The 22774-nt window shown below is 49.1% G+C and overlaps 1 protein-coding gene across 1 annotated transcript in view; it reads left to right on the forward strand.

Moving 5' to 3' along the window:
- The window catches only part of FAM169B (family with sequence similarity 169 member B), a 96600-nt gene extending 77321 nt beyond the window's left edge, over positions 1-19279 (forward strand). Inside the window, exons 6-9 of the mRNA XM_027521636.1 lie at positions 8392-8574; positions 10659-10793; positions 14828-14922; positions 16400-19279. Coding sequence (XP_027377437.1) covers positions 8392-8574; positions 10659-10793; positions 14828-14922; positions 16400-16573 — 587 coding nt within the window. The 3' untranslated portion in view covers positions 16574-19279. The remainder of the gene's footprint in view (positions 1-8391; positions 8575-10658; positions 10794-14827; positions 14923-16399) is intronic.
- Positions 19280-22774: the final 3495 nt, after the last annotated feature.

Consider the following 22774-nt stretch of genomic DNA (forward strand, 5'->3'; position numbering starts at 1 on the left):
GGGTTTGGTTTGTTAATATTTGTTTAAGCTTTTTTGTCTTATGTTCATGTATAGCTGTTATTTATTTAATTGTCCCATCTCTGTCTGCTTTTTGTTTGTTTTCTCTGAGAAGTTTACTCTGTACTCATAGACTGAGTTGGAGAATATTCTCCTCTCCTCTTCAGTGCTCTGGAAGGCTTTCCTGGAAAAGTTGGCAGAACTTCTCTCTAAAGTCACCTGATCTGGTGTGTTCAGTGTGGGAGGGCTACTGAGTTCAGATTTCCATGGTCATAGGATAGTTTAGCTTTTCTGTTTTTCCATGAGTCAGTTTTCGTGGGTTGTATTATCTTAGGTGGCTTCCCAGCCCAGGTGGTGCTAGTGGTAAAGAACCCACCTGCCCAGGCAGGAGACTAAGAGACGAGGGTTCGATCCCTGGGTCGGGAAGATCCGTGGAGGAGGGCATGGCAACCCACCCCACTATTCTTGCCTGGAGAATCCCATGGACAGAGGAGTCCATAGGGTCACACAGAGTTGGACCTGACTGAAGTGACTTAACATGCGTGCACACACACACACACCCTATCTTAGAAATTTGTCCTTTTCATCTGTTTTCAAATCTATATCAGTCTGCAGTTATTTATCATATTCTTCTACCTTTTAAATTTCTGCCACATTTTTAATGATATCTCTATGTTAATTCCTAATGTGCTTTATGAATTGTGTCCTCTTTCCTGCTTTAGCAACACTTGAATTTTTAAAAAAATGTTTTCTTTTTAATTAACTTCTATCCTTTTGTCTCCTTCCCTGTAATTTCTTTGCTCTGGGATCAATGCTCCCCATGAGCTGACAGGAGGCTGCTGGGCTGCTGGGCAGTTGTTACTGACAAAAAAGGAGCCAAGTCCCATGTTTTTAACCTTTCTTGGCCCTCTCAGCTGCCTTGTCTATAAAGTGGGTAGAGTGGGTGAGGTCATGGCTGGGGTTCCTACCAACTGTTCTATGCTGTGTGGCAAGGTTTCCTTGGGTTTTATGTTCTGACTATGAGTGGAGTCCATCCGTGTGCAACCAGCTTACTGCCTCAGCCAGTACATAGCCAGGCTGTAATATTCTTACTAGAGTTAATTAATATTCTTATTTAAAGGCAAATCTGTTGGCTTTGGGAATGGAGATGGTTTTATTTGACCAGCATGAAGGCGTGATGAGCCTGCATCACGCCTTCCTGTTGGAGGGCTGGTGGAGTGTTCCCCTGCACTGCCCCAGATTTTTATTTTGGAATAGTTTTAGTTTTACAAAAGAGTTGCAAAGGTAAGGTAGACCATTATACCCTTCAGTCACCTTGACCTAATGTTAGCTTCTTTTATAACCATGACACAATGGTCAGGATGGAGAAACGAACATTGGCTGATTTTTCCAGCAGCGTTCTTCTCTTGTAGGATCTGACCTAGGATTCTTTGCTGCCTTTAATCTTCAGGTTATTTGGGACCATTTCTTGGTTTTCCTTGTCTTTCATGACCTGGACACTTTTGAGGAGTGCTGGTCTCTATAAATAGAGTTATGGAATGTCCATTAATGTAGGTTCATATGATATTTTCTTATGATTCACCCAGGTTTATGGATTTGGGGCACAGTGAAGTGCCCTTTTCCTCAGGTGCTCACATCAGGTGTGGGGGCCCAGGATGCCAACGTTACTACTGATGATATTCATCCTGATCACTCAAGGGGGTGTCTGTCCCTTTTCTATACTGTGAATTTATTATTTTTTCCTTTCCTTAATTGTATCTTTCTAATACAATTTATTATATCTTTTCAAGTCAATTTTATTAAAGTATAATTTTACATCTCATAAGAATTTCCAATGTTAAGCGTACCATTCAAAGATTTTTTTTAAGCAAATATAGGGAGTTGCATAACTGTCACCACAGTCCCGATTTTGGATATTTCCATCATCCCCCAAAGTTGCCTGTTGGCGTCAATCTCTTTCCATCTCAGCTCTGGGGAGCCACTGTTCTGCTCTCTGTCGCCATCAATTTGCCTTTCCTGGATGTTTCATATAAACGGAAAGATACAGTTTGTGGTCTTCTGCATCTGGCTTCTTTCACTTAGCTTGGTGTTTTTGAGGTTCATCTGCTGCTGCTGCTGCTTCTAAGTCGCATCAGTTATGTCTGACTCTGTGCGACCGCATAGACGGCAGCCCACCAGGCTTCCCCGTCCCTGGGACTCTCCAGGCAGGAATACTGGAGTGGGTTGCCATTTCCTTCTCCAATGCGTGAAAGTGAAAAGTGAAAAGTGAAAGTGAAGTCGCTCAGTTGTGCCCGATCCTTAGCGACCCCATGGACTGCAGCCTACCAAGCTCCTCCATCCATGGGATTTTCCAGGCAAGAGTACTGGAGTTGGTTGCCATTGCCTTCTCCGGAGGTTCATCTAAATTGTAGCAAATATTAGTATTTCATTCCTTTTTATTGCTAAGTAACGTTTCATGGTATGACTATACCACATTTTGTTTATGTATTTACCAGTATAGTTTCCAGTTTTGGGTATTACGAATAATGCTGGTATAAATATTCATATATCCATATTTGTATGGACATGCATTTGTTTCTCTTAAGTGGGATTCTAGAAGTAGAATCGGTGGATCATTTGGTTAGCATATGTTTTAATTTTTTAAGAAACTGCCAAATTATTTGACAAAGTTTCTATATCATTATTTATCCTCCCAGCAACATATGAGGCTTCTAATTTCTCCATGTCTTGTCAACACTTGCTTGTCCTTTTTAAAAAAAATTAATTTTAAAGGATAATTTACAATATTTGTGATGGTTTTTGTCATAAATCAATATGGATCAGTCACAGGTATACTGGTGTCCACCCCATCCTGAACCCCCTCCCACCTCTCTCCCCACTCCATCCTTCCAAGTTGTCCCAGAGCATGGCTTTGGGTGTCCTGCTTCATGCATCAAACTCGCACTGGTCATCTGTTTTATATGTGGTAATGTTTCAAGGCTTTTCTCTCAAATCATCCCATCCTCTCCTCTCACCGAGTCCAAATGTCTTTTCTTTACATCTGTGTCTCCTTTGTTGACCTGCATGTAGGATCGTTGGTACCATCTTTCTGGATTCCATATATATTGTTAATAAATGATATTTGTCTTTCTCTGACTTCACTCTGTATAATAGGCTCTAGGTTCACCCATCTCATTAGAACTGACTCAAGTACATTGATTATAGCCATTTAGTAGGTCAAAAGTGGCATTTCATTGTGGTTTTAATTTACATTTTTAAATGACTAATATATTGAATATCTATTCATTGATTACTAATAATTTGTATGTCTTCTTTGAAGAAATGTCTGTTCAGATCATCTGTCCATTTTTAATTGGTTGTTTATTTTCTTTTTGTTGAATCATAAGATTTCTTTATATAATCTGAATATGTCATTTATCAGGAATGTGATTTGCAAACATTTTCTTACAGTCGGTGGCTTGTCTTTTTATTTTTTTGGTAGTGTCTTTTGAAGCACAAAAGTTAATTTTAATGAAGTCAGATTTGCCAGTTGGTTGTGTTCATTAATGTCAAAACTAAGAACTTTTTGCCTAACCCAAGGTTATGAAGATTTTCTTCTAAAAGCTTTATAGCTCTAACACTTACATTATGTCTAGATACATCTTGAATTAATTTTTTATATGATGTGAAGTAAGGATCCAGTTTCATTTAAAAAATACCTTACACATTAAAAAATTCACATACTTTAATTTTTAGAACAGTTTTTAGGTTTATGGAAAAATTGAGCAGAAAGTACAGAGGGCTCCCATCCCCTTCCACACACACTGAGTACCCTCTCTTATTAACATAGTGCATTGTGTGGTACATTTGTTACACTTCATAAGCCAATATTGATGCGTATATTAGTCCACTAGGGCTGCTGTAACAAAGCACCCACGTTGGGTGGCTTAGGCAATTAATTTTCACATGATTCTGGAAGCTGGAAGTACAAGGTCGAGGTGTAGGCAGGTTAGTTTCCCCCGAGGCCTGTGTTTTGTCTTGTGATGGCCATCTACTCACTGTATCGTCTCCTGGCTTTCCTCTGCATGTGCTCATTCTTTGGAACCCCTCTCGTGTCCAGATTTCCTCTTCTTATGAGGACACCAGCTGGCTTAGATTAGAGCCCATCTAAAGACCTCCTTTTGAGTTCATCACCTCTTAAAGGCCCTTTCTTCAAATACACTTGTATTCTGATGTACTGGGGGTTGGGGAGACACAAGTCAACCCATAAAGGATACATCATTATTAACTAAAGTCCATAGTTTACATTAGGGTTCATTCTTCATGTTATACATTCTGTGGGTTTTGACAGCTGTAGGGAGGCGTGTTCTATCATTGCAGCATTGTACAGAGTAGCTTCACTGCCCTAAAGATCCCATGATCCACCTATTCATCCCTTGCTCCTCCTACCCCTTGACAATCACTAATACTTTTATTGCCTTCATAATTTCACCTTTTCCAAAATATCATATAATTGTGTTAATAATTATATGGCCTGGGTCAGGAAGAGCCCCTGGAGACCAGGGACAGGGTCCCCACTCCAGGATTCTGGGGCTTCCCTGGTGGCTCAGATGGTAAAGAATCCACCTGCAATGCAGGAGACCTGGGTTCAATCCCCGGGTTGGGAAGATCCCCTGGAGGAGGGCATGGCAACCCACTCCAGTATTCTTGCCTGGAGAATCCCCATTGTCAGAGCAGCCTGGCAGCTACAGTGCATAGGGTCACAGAGAGTCGGACACGACTGAGTGACTAAGCACACAGCACATCCTTTGCAGACTGGCCTCTTTCACTTAGTGATATTCTGTAAGATTCTCCATTTCTTTTCAGGGCATGAAAGTGCATTTCTTTTCAGCACTGAATAATGTTCCATCATCTGGATGCACCATGGTTTATTTACCCACTCTCCCATTGAAGCATATCTCGGTCGCTTCCAAGTTTATTTTTTATTTATTTGGCTGTGCTGGGTCTTAGTTGCAGCATGTGGGGTCTAGTTCTCTGATCAGGGATCGAACCTAAGCCCCCTGCATTGGGAGCACAGAGTCTTAGCCACTGGACACCAGGGAAGTCCCATTTCCAAGTTTTGGTAGTTCTGAATATAGGTACCGTAAATATTTGTGTAGACATAAGTTTTTAACTCCTTCTGCTGCTGCTAAGTTGCTTCAGTCATGTCCGACTCTGTGTGACCCCAGAGATGACAGCCCACCAGGCTCCCCTGTCCCTGGGATTCTCCAGGCAAGAACACTGGAGTGGGTTGCCATTTCCTTCTCCAATGCATGAAAGTGAAAAGTGAAAGTGAAGTCACTCAGTCATGTCCGACTCTTAGCGACCCCATGGACTGCAGCCTTCCAGGCTCCTCCATCCATGGGATTTTCCAGGCAAGAGTACTGGAGTGGGGTGCCATTACCTTCTCCATTAACTCCTTCAGGCACATAAAAATGAGCACAATTGCTGGATCCTGTAGTAAGAGTGGGTTTAGTTTTATAAGACGCCACCAACCTGTCATCAGAGTGGCTGTACCATTTGCATTCCTAACAGTGAAGGAGGGTTCCATTTGTTCCACATCCTCACCAGCATTTGGTGGTGTCAGTTTTCTGGATTTTGGCTGTTCTAAGTACGTAGTCGCACCTCAGTGGTTTTAAACTTGCATTTTCCTGATGACATATGATGTGGAACATCTTCTCATATGCTTACTTGCCATCTGCATAACTTCTTTGGTGAGATGTCTATTAAGGTCTTTGGCTCACTTTTTAATCAATTCTTTGTTTTTTTATTCTCGAGTCTTATGAGTTCTTTGTATATTTTGTATAATAGTTCTTTATCAGATATGTCTTTTGAAGATATTTGCCCCCCCCACCCCTAATTTGTGGTGTCTCATTCTTTTGACAGTGTCCTTCACAGAGTAGAAACATTTGATTTTAATGAAATTGAGTTATCAATTGTTTTTCATGAATCATGCCTTTGATGCTGTAGGCACAAGTTCATTGCCAAGCCCAAGGTCATCTAGGTTTTCTCATATGCTATCTTCTAGGAGTTCTGCAGTTCTGCATTGTGCATTTGTGTCTGTGATCCATTTTCAGTTCATTTTATGAAGGGTTTCAGGTTGAGTCATGGTTTTGCGTGTGGACGTCCAACTGTTTGAGCATCGTTTCTTGAAAAGGACTGTTCTTCCACTATTGACTTTGCTTTCCTCCTTTGTCTGAGAGCAGTTGACTATTTGTGTGGGTCTAATTCTGGGCTTTGTTGTGTTCCAGCTTTATTTATTCATTTTTAATTAATTAATATTTGGCTTATGGATGTCCAGTCATACTACCACTATTTGTTGAAAAGACTATCTTTTCCCATATTGAGTTACCTTGGTATTTTATAGAAATTCAGAGCATAAGCGTTTACTTCTGGACCCGCCCTTCTGCTCCACTCATCTGTAGCTTACACTTGCCCCATTATCACACTGTCTGAGTACCTTGATTTTATAAGAAGCTTTGAAATTGGGTAGTGTAAAGCCTCCAACTTCATTTTTCTCCTTCCTCCCCACCCCAAACTCTTTTGTTTATCCTAGAGACCCATTTCATGTGAATTTTACTACCAGCTTGTCAATTTCCACAAAAAAAGCCTGCTGGGATTTTGCTAGAACTAAACTTACAGATCTATTTGGGAAGAATGGCCAACGTAATTGAGTCATCCAGTCCTTGAACATGGAATTTCTCTTCATTGATTTAGACCTTCTTTAATTTCTCTCAACAATGTTTTGCTGTCTTCAGTAATTAAGGCTCATGCTTCCTTTATTAAACATATTGAGTATTTACTTCTCTTTTAATGCTGTTGTGAGTGGAGTTGTATCTTTATGTAATTTTAAGCATTCCTAGCTTTGGAGGACTTTGCTATTTGGGGAACATTGTTCTCATCATCTGTAAAAGTTGGAAGTTATATAATTCCAACCAAGTTGGTCCTGTCATTTCAGGTACATTGAGGGTAAAGCACAAATACTTAATAATTACCATCTCAAGTGACTTGGGGGTTGCTTGTTGGTCGTAGATTATTTATTCATTCATTTTGGGCACAAAACCAGCTATTTATTTAGCTCGCATTTTGGTTGGTGATTTTGGTGAGGCAGAGCTGGGTGCTCTTCTGCCCTAAGCTGGGTTGGCCTGTGTGTCTGCAGTCGCCTGATCAGCTGTTTCTTAGGACCAGCTAGATGTTGGCTGGCACCATGAGGGTGCCCAGGCCTGTTTCTTGCATGGTGGCAGGCTAGCCCAGGTTTGTTCTCGTGTGAGGGGTAGAGATCTGAGAGAATGGAGAGGCCCTGGACCCCAGCAGGCCTGGGCTCAGAGCTGGTGTGCTCTTGCCAGCTTCCTTCTGTTGCTCAGAGTGAGTCACCGGTGAGCCAGATTGAAGGGGAGAGGAGATAAACCCCGTCTCTTGATGGGAGAAGCTCAGAATCACATGCAGAGCTGTGTGGATATAGAAAGGGGAATAACTGTGTCCATTTTTGCAAACAGTTCACTGTAAGAGTGTGTACTTCTGTAATTCAGCCTGGCTAATTCGACTCTTTGTTTGTTTGTTTCTTTGGGAAATTACTTACCTTTGAATTTTTTGCAGGCACAAAGACCACCTCTTCCAAAGGCGCTGAGTAGGTGACATGTTTCTTTTCTTAGATTCCGGGACATTCAGAGCACAAGCAACCGGGTAGTTGGGAAGTGAGGAAGGTGATGTAGTCGGGTGCACGTGGCATTTTTAGCTTAGGGTGACAATGGACGTGACTGACTGCACGGACATATTCCTGTTGCAGAAACAGCAACTGTACTGGTATTAGTTCTGGTTGCAGTGAAGTTAAATCGGTGTGGGAAAGTGGGGGAGGGGCCAGCTGAAGCCTGTCTTGCTCTGCAGTAGCAGTTCACTCATGTTCCATGGAAAACAGGACTTGGTCTGTTTGTGGTTAAACGTGCTTTGCCATAATCGGCCAAGGTGAACTCTGTACCCTGGAGCAAGTCCTAGCCCATTTCCCTGGGTTCAGGGGGAACTCTGATGTTGCCCAGATGCTCCTCCTTGGCTTTGGGGGGTCTCTGAACTGTGTTCAGTGAGGGAGGGGTGTGAGGACTCTGTGTGCATCGTGGCCTCACCCTGCCTAGTCCCCTGAGTTTGCTGTGATTTCAGGGCGATAGCCGAGTGGCCTTGCTCGCAGCAGTTGAGAGTGTCTGGGCTGCCAGTCAGCTGAGGAGTGGGTGGTTTCGAGTGATCTGCTGTCTCGTCTTCGGGCGTTTAGTTTGTGAGGCTGGCGCTGCTTCCAGGGGTACCAGGGACCTGGCCAAGTGGGGTCCCGCTGGGTCCCGGCAGGCTGGTCCCCGCGGGGGACCACGCGTGTCTCTTGCCTTCCCACAGGCAGCCTGTGCGGTGACAGCACAGGTACCTGCTACCTCCTGCCGGTCTTCGACACCGTGTTTGTCCGGAGGCGCCACCGCCGGCGGGGCCTGGGGCTAACCATGCTGCAGGACTTCTGCCAGACGTTCCGAGAGGATGAGGCCCTGGGTGTCAGCTGGCCTATCTCGCCCGCCATGTACCAAGGTGATGGCTGCATCGGGGAGGGGCATCTGGGGAGTGGGATGCATAACTCCCGTGTGTTCCAGATGATTCTGGGGGGGGGAGGTCCCTTGGAAGCTCTGGCACCATGACGGGCCTGTGGGTTTTCTCTTCCTTCTGAGAAACCTCCCGTTGCTTCAGCACTGAGACCGCAAGCTTGATCACAAGGGGCAAACTTTGTCCGGCCCCTGAGAAAGAGCTAGATTTAGAAAATAATAAAAACCAAACCAACCCAGCGTCAGAGAGAAGCAGAATGCAGGGAACTTACACTCTGTTGACAGCTGCTGTCGGGTCTCAGTGGGCCTTTGCTCTCTCCTGAGAAGATGGTAATCATCACTCTGCCCTTCCAGCCAGGAGCCCCAGGGGGACCAGGAGCTGAGGGAAGCGTGCTCTGAGCCCTCCCCAGGTTCCCCTGGGGAGGAGCATGCTTCAGAGGACAGGGGCCACACCGAAAAGACCCTCCCATGGCCTGTATCTCCACCTGGCAGGGAAGGAAGCTCTGACGGTGCTGACTGCGAATCATACTCGAGGTCTCAGTTGCTTCTGCGTCGCCCTCGCTGTGCCTGGGCTCGGGGGTGAGCAGGCAGTGTGTAGACAGGGCAGCAGCTGGAGGCCCAGGCCGGCTGCTCCATGCCTGCCTGACCGCCTTTTATCTGCTACAGTCCTGGCCTTGGAATGGCCCAGAGGGCCCGCTGCCCAGGGCCCCATGCTTTAGCGCCCTGTCGAGGCTGAACCTCTGTCCATGCCATGAGGAAAGTGGGCCCAAGGGGATGTTCTCAGCCAGGTCCAGGCCACTCCTAAACCAGCTCAGGCTACTGGAACCCGAGGATTCTTGCCCGGGGCTGTCGAGGGCCCGAGTGGATGCCATCTTGGGCCTGTGCACCTAAGGCGGACCGTAACACCCATCTGCACGTCCTTATTCTGGTGGGGTGTCATGGAGTGTGGGTGTGGGGTCCACGTTCGTATGTCCAGTGTGTGGGGAGCTGGACGGGGAGGAGAGGGTGGGCTGCCAGCTGGGGGCCAGCTCGCTTGGCACTGCCACCTTCAAGTGCAAAACACCCAGGAGTCTAAGAATTCTAAATTTAAAACTGGCTTTTCCTCTTGTTGAGGAGTTACATTTGTCAAGACAGGAGAGCAGGGCTACCTATCTAGCATTCGACCAGCTTGGCTTCCACCTTCTTAGCATCACGCCCTCTGGGTTCCATCTGCGCTCTTGCCAGGGGCCTGATGCAGCCCCCCGTGCTGGCTGAACTGGGGCCCTGCCATGTGGAAATGCTCACCCCGTGAATGTGGCATAGACATCTACAACCTTGAGGGGTTTGGAGTCCGGACGTCTGTGGATGAGTGGGAAGGGTCCCTGGGAGAGGAGGGCTGCGGGGCTCAGAGGCAGGGACGGTGTCTGCAGAGGGGACTGGGTGGGTGATGTTATGGGGCTGAATAGGGTCCCCCCCAAAGTCTAACCCCCAGGGTGACTGTATGTGGAGATGGAGTCCCTCAGTCGTGTCCGCCTCTTTGTGACCGCATGGACTGAAGCACTCCAGGCTCCCTCGTCCTCCACTGTCTCCTGGGGTTTGCCCACACTCATGTCCATTGTGTCAGTGATGCCAGGAGCTATAAGGAGGTGATTAAGGTTGGATGAGGTCCTAAGGGGGGCCATGATCCAACAGGACAAGTAAGAGGAGGCCCCCGTAAGAAGAGGAGATAGGGCCCAGTGGGTACAGAAGGGAGATGGGGAGAAGACACAGTCAGAAGAACCATCTCCAAGCCAAAAAGGGAGGTCTCAGGAGAAGGCAAGCCTGCTGACGCCTTGATCTCGAACTTCCAGCCCAGAGCTATGAGAAGACAACTGTCAGTGGTTTAAGACTACCCCCACCACCCCCCACCCCCCACCCCCCGGGCGAGTGGTGTTTCACTGTGGCCCCCGAGCAGGCTGGACGGGGTGGGTAAAAGTGGGAGGCAGGGGAGGGGCACAGAGGGGTCAGAGAGCTGGGGGTGGGCCGGGCGGGGGACACAGGGGAGGGTGGGCATGGTCAGCGGCCCCCCTGACTGCTCTGTGCACCTCCCCCCAGTCTGCAGGAAGTTCCTGGCGGCCCACCCAGCCGAGCGGGGACGCCTGTGGGAAGTGGAGCCCCCCGGAGCCTGGGGCCAGCGAGATAACATCTGGCTGAAGGTTCAGCTTCAACAGTCAAGACTTCATCTGGACTGTGAGTGGGGTGGAGCCGTGCCCTGTGGGCTGATCGCTTCTAGGGTTGGTTCGGATGAGTCTGCCGGGGAGACCATCTCTGTCGCTGTTGCAGGGACAAAGGAGAGAGCGAGCACCGGGTGGTGGCATCCTGGCCTGCTGCCGCCTCCCTTCCTGAAGGAGCCACACCTTCCAGACCCTCTTGCTCAAATATTAGCTCTCCCTCAGTGTAGCCGGATCAGAGATTCCCTGGGAGTCAGGGTCCCCGTGTTCTGATTGGAAGGATCAGGGAAGTCAGCAGGAAGGTGCCTTGGAGACGCCGGTTGCCGCAGGCGGAGTGCGTCATCTGTGAAGATTCTGAGGCACACAGAAGTTCTCGGGGCAGCAGACTCTGCACCTCTTCCGCCGGGAGGGCTCACGCGGGCAGCGGCCCACGTTCTGTGTCTGTGAGGCCTGCCTCGCGCTGGGTGGTGGACAGCCCTGTTAGGGACACACCTGCCGCCTCCAACAAGCGTGCAGCGGGTTTGGTGGCGGATGGCGTCTGTGCCCAGGTGGGGGGTCTCAGGTGGGGAGGCTGACGACCCCAGGCCGGGTCTCAGAGGCAGCTGGGGCTCAGGGCTGCAGTGGGGTGTGGGGGTCTAACTGTTCAGATTCACCGGCCGCAGTGAAGGCGTGGCTCCTCCTGGTCCCCAGCCCCCTTCAGCGTCTGTGCCAGCCCCGCGGCTGTGGGCAGCTCGTTAGGGATGGGCGTGCTGGGTGCCAGGCCTTCTCTTCCCCCGGGAGATGGATTCCCCTGAGGTGGAGACCGGGGAGAGCACCGGGGAGCTCACTGATGACAACAGCCATAGGTTTTGCTCCTCGGCTGCCTTTGGGCCAGGAGGCTTAATGGGTCTTTGCAGGAATTAATGGGGTGGCCGGGCACCTGGGGAGGAGGCCGCAGCAGGGCCGTGACTGCGATTCTAATGAGGCGGTTAAGTGACTTGCCCTGCGGGGCTCAGTCAGAGATGAAGGGAAACCCGTCTGGTCCTGAGCGCTTGGCCAGGCGGCCGTGGGGCTTCACAAATGAGCCTGCAGCCTCCACGCAGGCCCGGCCCTGCGGCTTGGACACTGAAGCTCCTTGGCTGAAAATGGGGGGGAAAAAGGTGGGGGGCTGCCCTTCAGAATGCGGAAATAGCAGGGGCTGGAGGGGGTTGGCAGGGGAGGACATTGTCGCATAACTGGGGAGATGGTTTCCTCTGAGGAGAACTCCACTGGGGGTTATTTTGAGAGCTGAGGAAGCTGGTGTGGTCTGGTCAGGGGAAGCGAGCTAGGATTCCAATGCCAACCCTGACACTGTAGCTCACTCCGAGATGCACCAACTCTCTCCTTAAAACAGGAAATGAACTTTCACAGAGAATGTTCTAGAATGAAGGAAGAAGGGCCATGCTTATAATTAGGGTTATAATTAGATTACAGAAACTGTAATTTTTTAAAAAAAACTCTAAATTATGGTCTTTTCACTCCCTGTGTAAATCATGGTTAGTTCCCAGTTTCACCTACACCTCCTGTCTCCCCCAGGGCCAGCAGTCAGGATTTTAATTCACTGGCCAAGGTTTTCCGCCAACCAGCTTCATCTTGTAACAATTTTGTCAGTTAGCGCTGACACGCAGGTTTTTTCCAGGTTGGCGAGTGGGGGCCACAGATGCAGTCACAGATTAGCCCAGATGCTTGGAGTTTCTCAATTTTTAGTCTGTTTCTCTCCTCACAGAAATCAGCCCATGTTAGCCCACTGGGGTTTCCCAACCAGCACCAAGACTGCACCCAAACAGTGCAGGTTCTGGAAACTTCTCTTCCCTGGAAATCTCATGAGACCATTTATTTTTAGTTTTTAATTATTCTTAGGGTCACTTTCTTTATTTGTTCTTTTTTTCAACTTCTATCTTTTGTGCCTTCATTCCTGACTATTATTTAGGAGGTCTCCCACAGTTTCATGGACCATAGGAATAGAACTTTAGCAAGAAGCCCGGTGGGGCCATGGCTTTTTACATTCTAAGGAAGGCGTAGACATTTTACAACATTCCACAACATCCCAGTGGGAAATTAACTTCTGCTCCTTTCAGATGTTTTAAAATCTATTTTTGAAGCTGTGTTGGGGCTTTTAGAGTTTGCATGGTCCTGACTGTTGATAACATCTGTGGCTTATAAAGGCCCTGAAAATATTTTCAGGGTTATGCAGACCTTTTGAGAGAAGGAGTTGGTGAGAAACTTTTTCTTTCTACACTCAGTTACAGATGAAGCCTTTGAAACTTGACCAATAGGATCAGAATTCTGTCTTATGTGACTTCCCTGAAAGCCTACACATGCCTACGTTTTTTTCCTGGAGAAGAAGAAACTGAACACATCAACAGTTTTTTTTTTTTTTTTTAAGAAAAAAAAGTTGCTGGAGGCAGGAAGTAATTACACACAGATTAATTTTTTTTTTCATTTTTAGGTTATATTTTTGCTTTCTTTTTCCAGGTGAATTTTTAGTACATTCAATTGTCATCCTCAGGGGAAAAACATTTTTTTTTTCTATTTATATGTAATTTTTAAGCTGGAGGGAATGGACATTAAGAGATGTGAAATATTTGCGCTGAGGAGGTGGGGGCATTTTTCTAAAAGCCTGATGCTTTGCAGACTGCAGCTCTAACTTGTTCCAGCTTGTTCCGGAGCATCCGACATTACATGGAGCATGTTTATGCGGGAGAGCTATGCTGAGAGGAGCAAAGGGCAGAACCGCCGCATTGGAAGGGCTTTTTGGGCTATCGCTGCTCTTTGAAAGGTTGTGTGGCTCCCTCTAGCGGCCACTGTTATCGTCTGCAGCCCCAGACGGTAATGGGTAGGCTTCTGCCTTCGCCCTGTGTGGCTGTTTCTGTTTCTCATCCTTGTGGGTCCAAATTAGTGCGTTCATGAATAATAATAAAAAAGTATTGCACTTTCATTGCCTAGGAATAAAATGCAAGTGAAAGTTTGAAACCTATTGGCATACTTTCACCCATAACACTGGAGAAGGAAATGGCAACTCACTGCAGTGTTCTTGCCTGGAGAATCCATGGACAGAGGAGCCTGGAGGGCTACAGTCCATGGGATGGCAAAAAGTCAGACACGACTGAAGCGACTTAGCACACACACGCACGTGTCCATAACACGTGAAAAACAAAGGTTCACACACCAGGAAAGGAAGAAGATGTGTGATGAATGATCTACTTCATTCCCTCATCCAGCTGATCACTGTTAACGGAGCATTTCTCAACATTTCTTACTGTCCAGGTGATCAGGATACAGTAGTGAGCAAGGCTGGTTTTTGTGAAGGAAAGTACATGGGCAATTAGTACTGTGTTGTATAAAATCCTTACATATCACAGAGAGCTAATGAGGGCTGGTGTTTTTAAATGCTTATAATTAAATTTTCCCAAACCAAATTTTGGTCATTTATGATGTCTGGAAATGAAACTGTACACATTTATTTCTATAGGTAAAATGTAGTACATGTATTCTTTATTTGAAAAATGCGATTTGTCTTTTCAGCTCAAATAGAAAACTGCCCATTCTTTGCCTAAGGTATCTGAACCCCCCACCACACCTTCACATATGGATTTTGAGGTGTGGGGAGGTTACACAGTAGGATAAGAAAGTTACCCCTTCCAAGTTGGTGCTTGTTTGGTAGGATGCAGAGGGAGGCTAAATTAGCATGTCTCTCTTGTGAGTAGGAATTCCAATGCGCAAAGGGGAGGGCTGAGGAATAGAAGGGGAAATATGACTCCAAATAATGCCTGAACAGCTGGGAGAATAGATCTAAATTCCGGCTCAGAAATGCTTGAGTAGAGGTGCTCTCCCAACAACCTGGCAGGTGTTCCTGTCCTAGGAGGGCACGTAGCAAATGTCAGGGTGAAGATCAAAAAGGATGGAACTGGGTTGTGGGGAACCACGCTTTACATGATCATAAGGGGTCCCCCTTCTATTAGTAATCGTTTGTCTGTCTGCTCCCTTGAGAGTCACTCCATTTGCTGACCTCACTGTCTTGCTTGGGGAGGGCAGCTCACCCAGGACATTCCAAGGAGGCCGTGGCTACTCGTGGGCAGACTTCTCAGGATGATGGACCCGGGCTCTCCCATAACGGAGAAGACCACAAGGTACGGTGACAAATGGGTGTCATTCTAGGGCTGGTCCTGGGGCCGTGCTCGCACAGCCTCGTGAACACCTCTGCTCTGGGCTCCTCTGCAGCAGTGGGCCCTTGATTTATGCTCAGAATCTCTGAGCTGTGGTGGATGGAAACACCATTGCAATCAGAGTTTTCATGGCCCTCTTCTCTAAGCTTGACAAGCTCCAACGAAGCCAAGACTAAACAGAAAACACATGGGAATCAGCTGTAACTTTACATTGTTAAGTAAATATGGAAAAATCTGAATTTCAAATTCTGCGATGGACCAGTGTCTTTCAGGCAGAACAATTGTGTTTTTCTTTTCTCCCCTGCTCCTCCAGTCCACATGCTCCTGCTCGGTCACTTCAGTCGTGTCTGACTCTTTGTGACCCTGTGGACTGCAGCCCGCCAGGCTCCTCTGTCCATGGGATTCTCCAGACAAGAATACTGGAGTGGTTGCCCTGCCCTCCTCCAGGGGATCTTCCCAACCCAGGGATCGAACCCTCATCTCCTGTGTCTGCTACATTGCAGGCGGGTTCTTTACTGCTGAGTCCAGATGCTAGAAAATGGAATAGGGCATGAGGTTATGAGATGGTCCAGAGTGGTGGCAGATAGAACCGTGGGCAAGGTTGGGCTTCTGGATATTTCTTGGTGGCCTGCTGCCACTCAGTATTTTGTAAGATTTTGGAGAGATATGATTCCATGAGCATTTTCCTGAGGCCACGCCAGACACTTGTCCTCATAAGGTGATTGCACTGACATCCATTCGCTGGCATAGAAGGGCCTCTGCTCTTGAATCCCTGGAGAAGTGATAACAATGTTAAACTCCAAAACTGACAATTGCATGTTATGGGGAGTGCTGCTTATCTTGCAAAGTAGGTGGTTCTGGGATAGAAGACTCAACATCAAAGGCAGAAAATATCCCAGAAACTGCTGGATTGTCTTGGGAAATCTGCCTGGTGTCTGACATCAATTCTTGTCCTCTGGCAGAGAAGGGCCTTCATGTTCCTTGAGTCGCAGTGGAAAGATGGGCTGGCTTAGGACCCTCTCAGGCTACTGAGCCGAGTGTGTGCTGTGCCTCTTCGCTGATCTCTGCCTCTCCTTTTCAACCTTGAAGACCATTAGAGAAAGCAGGAGGTGTTCAGGGTGCCCCGGACATGCCCATGGGCATGCATGTCTGGGGACATCTGCATTTTCCAAATTTTGAAATAGAATTTCCTTAGTCTCGTTCTTTCTTTGATCTCCCCTGGCCAAGACTTCATGCTCTACCAGTAAATACATTCCCATCAGTAAATCTGCACATGGAGCATCTTACATACAAAACATAAGACGGCCCACCCAGTGGCTGGCCTGGTGTTTGAACCTGGCTTGCCCGCTCTGAGTTCGCAGTGCAGGCGCTGCCAGGCCAGGACCCCAATAGGGCTTTCAGCGTTAACTGAGACGCTCTGTTGCTTCTCTTCTGGTTTTAGGAGAGGATCAGCAGAGACCGGGAGCAGACCGATGGTGACCACGCAGTGAAGGCAGCAGCGGGGTGGCTTGCGCGAGCCTGCTGGGCGGGGCAGGAGGGGCGGACAGTGGCAGGTGCCGGGCTGCCCGGGGGGCCAGCATGCAGCCCCGCCCCTGACCCCCGCAGGCTGAGCTGACCCTGGGGAGGCCGAGCTGACCCCCGGGAGGCCAGCCCCGTCTCTGACCCCCAGGAGGCTGGTCCCCTGCTCTGAACCCTGGGAGATCAGCCCTGCCTCTGACCCCCACAGGCCGAGCTGACCCCGGGGAGGCTGGCCCCATCCCTGACCCCCGGGAGGCTGAGCTGACCCTGGGGAGGCCGAGCTGACCCCCGGGAGGCCAGCCCCATCCCTGACCCCTGGGAGACTGGCCCCCACCTCTGAACCCCGGGAGATCGGCCCTGCCTCTGACCCCCGCAGGCCGAGCTGACCCCGGGGAGGCCGGCCCCATCCCTGACCCCCGGGAGGCTGGCCCCTGCCTCTGACCCCCGGGAGATTGACCCTGTCTCTGACGCCCTGCCTCTGACCCCCGCAGGTCGAGCTGACCCCCGGGGAGGCCGGCCCCCGCCTCTGACCCCCAGGAGATCAGCCCTGCCTCTGACCCCTGCAGGCTGAGCTGACCCTGGGGAGGCTGGCCCTGCCCTCGGGGTTGGAGCGCTGCTGTCCCTCTAGGCTCCTGTCACGGGGTGCTGCCCCATGTCCCTGCTGTGCTGTCCTTTGAGGGACAAACGACCACACAGACCTCCCTACCCCAGGCTTGATGTGTGGGCTCAGGTGATGCCAAGTCTGAGAAGCGCTGCAGTGAATACCAAAGCCCTGTTGGGGGCAAATGACTATATTCCTGCTTGAGCTTCAGAAGCCTGTTCGTTAAGCCTAATGGGGTTTCTCTAGCTCAGGATGAGTTGGTGAAGACTGCCCCAGGCCCCTGTGACTGGACCCTCTTGCCTTAGCACCAGGAAGCACTGCAGCAATCCCCTGGGGGTTCGCCCACCACAGCCCTGCTGTAACGGCGAGACACCGGACACCAGAGAGCTTTCCGAGGAGATGCTTTTCTTTCCAGAGAAGATTCAGCCCCACTGGCTGCTCTCCAAGATCAGGCCCAGGCCGCCTGGTGCACCTGGACCTCCAGCCCCGGTCTGGCCTGTGTCGAGGTGCTCAGGGCAGGCTCCAGGCAGCCTGCTTCTGCTTTGCAGGGGAAGTTCCTGGGATTTTGGGGCCAGTGGCCCTTCTGGAGTGACGGTGCCTGCAGTGGTCAGGCTTGTGCTAAGGAAGCTGACTGTCAAGGTGCCAGCCTGGCCCGCTTGGGACTGCGGGCTCCCCTCTCTAAATACCTGCCCAACCCTGCTCAGGGCAGTTCCCAGGTGCTGTCGGGGATCCCGCTCCTGGACCCCAGGGAGGACAGGCGAGCTTGCCCTGGCCATGCTGCTGGTGGTTCACAGGTTGTGGCGCAGTCCAGCAGCCCCATGAGGCCCCAGAGCCCATCTTCTGAGCGTGGGGTGGACTTTCCACGTGTTGGCCTGGCCTCACCCGGGGTCAGTAGAATTCTTTCCAGGGCAGGCCGGTCAGCTGTCTTGGGGTGGGTGAGCTGAGTGCTGCCCTGACTTCTGGGGGCGTGTCCGTCTGATCATATCACTGGTGACCCCCACCCCCTTGGCTTAAGACCGTCTTTGCAGCACCCGGGGCCGTCACAGAAGCCCACCGGCCTGCGTCATCTCTGTGCTTGCCCTCCCCTCCTTCTATCTCCAGGGCCTCCCATCTTCAGACGCACAAGGGTTTTATTTAGGGTCTGCCAAGGGTCTATGCCTCCCCTCTCTCACCACTCCTTCCTGCACACAGATACACACACATGTACACACGCACATCAGTCAGGCTCCTTCCTGCACACACACACACGCACACACATGCATGCACACACATCAGTCAGGCTCCCTCCTGCACACATGTCTGCTCTCAGCTCAGGCATCCCCCCTAACCGTGGCCTCCACGCCCTGGTCTCTGCTGGGCCTCCCTGAGCCTCCACTGGGGTCAGCCCAGGGTGGGGTGAGTTGTCTCTCCTGTCCGCAGTATCAGGGCAGAGCTGGCCCTCTGTAACTGGGGCAGGGGGAGTGGATGGTCACAGGTCTCCTCGGGAGGGAGGGGTGACACTTTCCTTCTGTTCCTCTGTTGCTGGACCCTCAAGAGGTGGGCAGAGGGACAGTTTCGGTTTTTTAGGGACACAGGGAAGCCCATCCTGGAGCCTGACGTTGGGAAGGAGACCCCTGGTGCTGAGTGCTGGCGAGATTCCGACCTGCTGCTTCCTGAGTGATCCGAGGATGTGTGGGGTGGGATGTGGTACTTACTACTCACTCATGTGTCTGTCCGTCCGTCTGTTCATCCCTGCACCCTCCCATCCATCTCCCTGGCCCTCTTGCTCTCTCCTTCCATTTCTCCACTCATCTGCTCACCTGCCCATTGACCCCGCCACCCTCCTGCCTGTCCACCCACCATCTCTTCATGTCTGTCCATCCATCCACCCATGGTCCATCCATCCTGTTGTGTCGGGAGCCGTGTTAGACATTACTGACAAAATGGAGGCACGGCCCCAACCCCTTCTTCTCATCCCTCAGGCATAGTCCCGGGATGAAGGAGTTAGGTCTTGTGATTCTGACTTGTTCTTTCCTTTCTTTGGTTGAGTTGGCTGGAAAGAATGTTAAGGTGCTCATTGTTCTTGAGGGAAGCATGAGAAAGCACAAAGCCTTCTGTAGTTGTGCCCAGAGAATAATCCATAAAGTTAACCATTGACATTTGTTCAAGGATCTTTACAAAGAACGTTCCAGGATGAGCACATAGGCCGCAGCTTGAGGCCATGGGAAGGACTGTTATCTGAGACCTGTTTGTGAGGGGAATGTTTATGGCAAAGGAAGTTTGCTGAGCTTAGGGTTTAGGAATAATTAAGAATAGCTAGAAGACTTTTTAGGAGATAGTGAGCTTAGGATGCTAGGGGCAAACAGGATTTAGAAAGATAAGAAATAAACTGAGGAATGTGGCATGAGTTACAATGTAATCACAAGTTAAGTATAGGATGCATAAGAGGAAGTAGATAATAGATAGTAAAGCCGATTCTGAGAGAATCACTGAAACAGGAACTCTGTTTGAAGGGCAACAATGATTTCTGGAGACAATAAATCTGGGTCGGGGGGGAACTGAAAATGTCAAACCTCTGAACTAATGCTTTTGTCAAAGTATAAAAGAAAACCTGAAGCTTGAAATAAACATGTAGTCCTGCACCTTGAGTCAGAGGCTATATCATTCTCTGCCGACACGGCTCATCCCTTCAGGCTGATTCTCTGGCTGCTGGAGCTGGACTCTGGCATTGTTGTACAGCACATATTCAGTGTGTGTGCTCAGGGCCAACCCTGCATCTTACAGAGAAGTGGGGCATGGTCCCTGGACCTAAGGAAACCGTTCTCTGAAAGCATCCATCCCGGAGTCTCCAGTGTACATGTCTCTTTTATACCATTGGGAAGAGAGAGGAGGCCAGCTGCGTAGAAGCAGAGCTTAGGGCTCCACGTGGAGATGCCAGAAGCCACCCACAGGGCATGTGGGGTCTCTGGAAGGAGGCACAGCCATCCAGGGGTCTCGGGTGTGCAGCCGAGGGGCTGCTGTGAGTGACGGCAGATGGACCCTCCCACACGCGTCGATGTGAGCTGTGAACATTGCACTGTTTGAGATCAATCATCGGTGCTTTGTGTTTACCTGGAAATTAACTGATCAAAGTGGCTCAGGGGTTTGATAAAGTTACTACTCAATAAAGGAATCCTCCCGAGGAAGGAAAACCCATCTGTTAATTCAGTTGAAGACATACAAATGAACTGCATGAGAGGGACCCGTGATGGGCTCAGAGCAGCCGCTTCCTGGAAGTGCATGGCCCTGTTGGTGAGGGGCTGTGTGCAGGAATCCTTCCATGTGACAGGCGTGCACGAGTATCAGTGAGGCGGTGTGCATGGGGTGTTGTTTTATTAAACCACCATTTAAAATATATTATTTAGTTCTCCATGTTCTTGCATGTTATTATATAACAGCTCATAGAGATCTAATTTACAGTCCATAAACTTTATTTCATTTAAAGCATATACTGCCATGTTTCAGTATGTTTACAGAGTGGTGCATCCATCATCGCAACCAATTCCTCAAAAAGAAACCCTGTACCTGTGAGCAGTCTCTCCCTTTCCACCCCTGCCCAGCCCAAGACAACCATGAACCTACCCTCTCACTGTAGAGTTGCCCGTGTGGACACTCTGTACACGTGGGCTCATACAATGTGTGGTCATTTGCACCTGTTATTTAAGCATAATTTTTAAGGTTCGCTCATGTTGTAGCGTGCATCACTTCATTTCTTTTTATAGCTGAAGAATGTAAGTCTGGATACAATTGTTTTATCACACGTATCATTTGCAAATATTTTTGCTCATTCTGTGGCTGTCTTTTCACTTTCTTGGGGGTGTCATTTGAAGCGCAGCATGTTGAATTTTGATGAAGTCCAGTTGTCTGTTTTTCCTTGGGTTACTTTTGGTGTGGCAGTACTAATGGTTGTGTTTTATAAACAAAGTGTCCTTTTATTCCCGTCTAATGGCAGATATTGGGGAGAAAGTTATTTGACTCTACAATGAATATAGAAAAATCCGCAGAGGAGCCATTACTTGGAAGAAAGCTGTCCTGAGATCCCAGACTCACACTGTGAGATCCAGAAATCCCACTCTTCGTATATACCCAAGGGAGCTGAAGGCAACTGTCTACACAAAAACTTGTACACACATGTTCAGAGCAGCATTGCTGATAATAATAAAAATTGGAAATCAATTCAAAATCCCTCACTTGGTAGAGGGATAGACAAGACGTGGTATATCCATGCGGTGGAATATTCTTCAGCTATAAAAAGGGATGGAGTGGTAATGCGTACTACAGATGAACCTTAGCAGCATACTCAGCAAGGAAGACCAGATGCAAGGGGGGAGGAGCGTGCTGGGGACCCAGGGTCCCGTGGAAGCTCACCTCGGGGGTACAGGGTCGAGCCGCGGTGGTGACACTTGTTGTTGCACACTGGACCTCAGCTGGACTTTCGTTTTCAGCCACCTCGGCATTGGGCATCTTGTTCCAGAAGGTCTTTGGGAACAAGCCCTTTGGGATGAGGGATGAATGAATCCAGCAGGCTGGGTGGGAGGCCAACACATTATGAGATGGTTTCTAGAATCCCTGTGTTCCATGAGAAAGAATGTAAAATTTCTGATTTTGATTTCTCTTTCTGAGGAGAAGATGGTCAGCAGCCGGAAGTTCTGGAGCGGGGGCTGAGTTTCCACGTCAAGAAGCAGTGACATCCTGCAGCCGCTTCCCTGTCTCTGCCTCTGTGTCTCTCACCCCTCACAGGGCACAGAATATCGCCATGGCCATGCCAGGGAAGGGGAGCTGGGACACGTGGACACGGTCACGTGAGGCCCACAGGCCCAGCGCCCAGCTGGACAGCGAGGAGCGGGGTCTCTGTCACTGTCAGCATCAAAGGAGACAATCAGAAAGAGTAGTTTCTTTTCCTGTCAGAGAAACCCTGTAAATGGCCACTGCAGTGGAAAGGCTGCCATGAGTGTGTGTTAATACTTACTGGCTTATCTTATGGAGCCCCCCTTTCTACCAAGCAAAAGTCACCTTCAGACTTGCTAGAAGGCAGTCTCTGCACCAGGTACCCTGTCGTGCTGGGAGTTTTTACTTTTGTTTCAGGTTCGAAGGAGTCGTTAACAAAGGAAACCACTCGTTACGCACAAATAAGCAATTTCAATATTTAATAGAGAGTTGTCTAAGTTACTTTCACTGTACCATCATTAAAAGAAAAGAGAGGTAGAAAGAGTGGAGGAGAGTAAGAGCACGTGCGTCACTGAGCTGGGCTGACTGGCATCAGGATTCCGGCAGTGCTGGGAAGTCTCGTGTGACAGCGGTCTGGAGTCCCTAGTGGGGGAAGGTCCTAGGCAGTGTGTCCAGCCCAGGGGCAAGCCTTCACACTGCAGTTTTGGGGTTCCTGCTTATAATCCTTGGCCCCAAACTGATATCATCTTCAGTTTGTGAGCAAAACTGCAGCTCTTGTTCCACTTTAACTTTTTTTTTTTCACAATGCTTGTGAGTGATGAGATTTTCCAGACCTCCGGGGGATTGGCCAGACCCTCAGTGCTCAGGAGAATTCCAAGTCTCACTCCCTCTCTTATCGATAGTGCCTCTCAGCTTACTGGGATCAACTGGTGCGCTTGTTGTGGGCAGGCATGAAGTCAGGGCGGTGTCCAGGCAGGTCAAAGCAAGGTCAGAGGCCTGCTCTCTCTCTTG

Source organism: Bos indicus x Bos taurus, chromosome 21 (assembly GCF_003369695.1).
Source record: "Bos indicus x Bos taurus breed Angus x Brahman F1 hybrid chromosome 21, Bos_hybrid_MaternalHap_v2.0, whole genome shotgun sequence".
Classification (NCBI taxonomy): domain Eukaryota; kingdom Metazoa; phylum Chordata; class Mammalia; order Artiodactyla; family Bovidae; genus Bos; species Bos indicus x Bos taurus.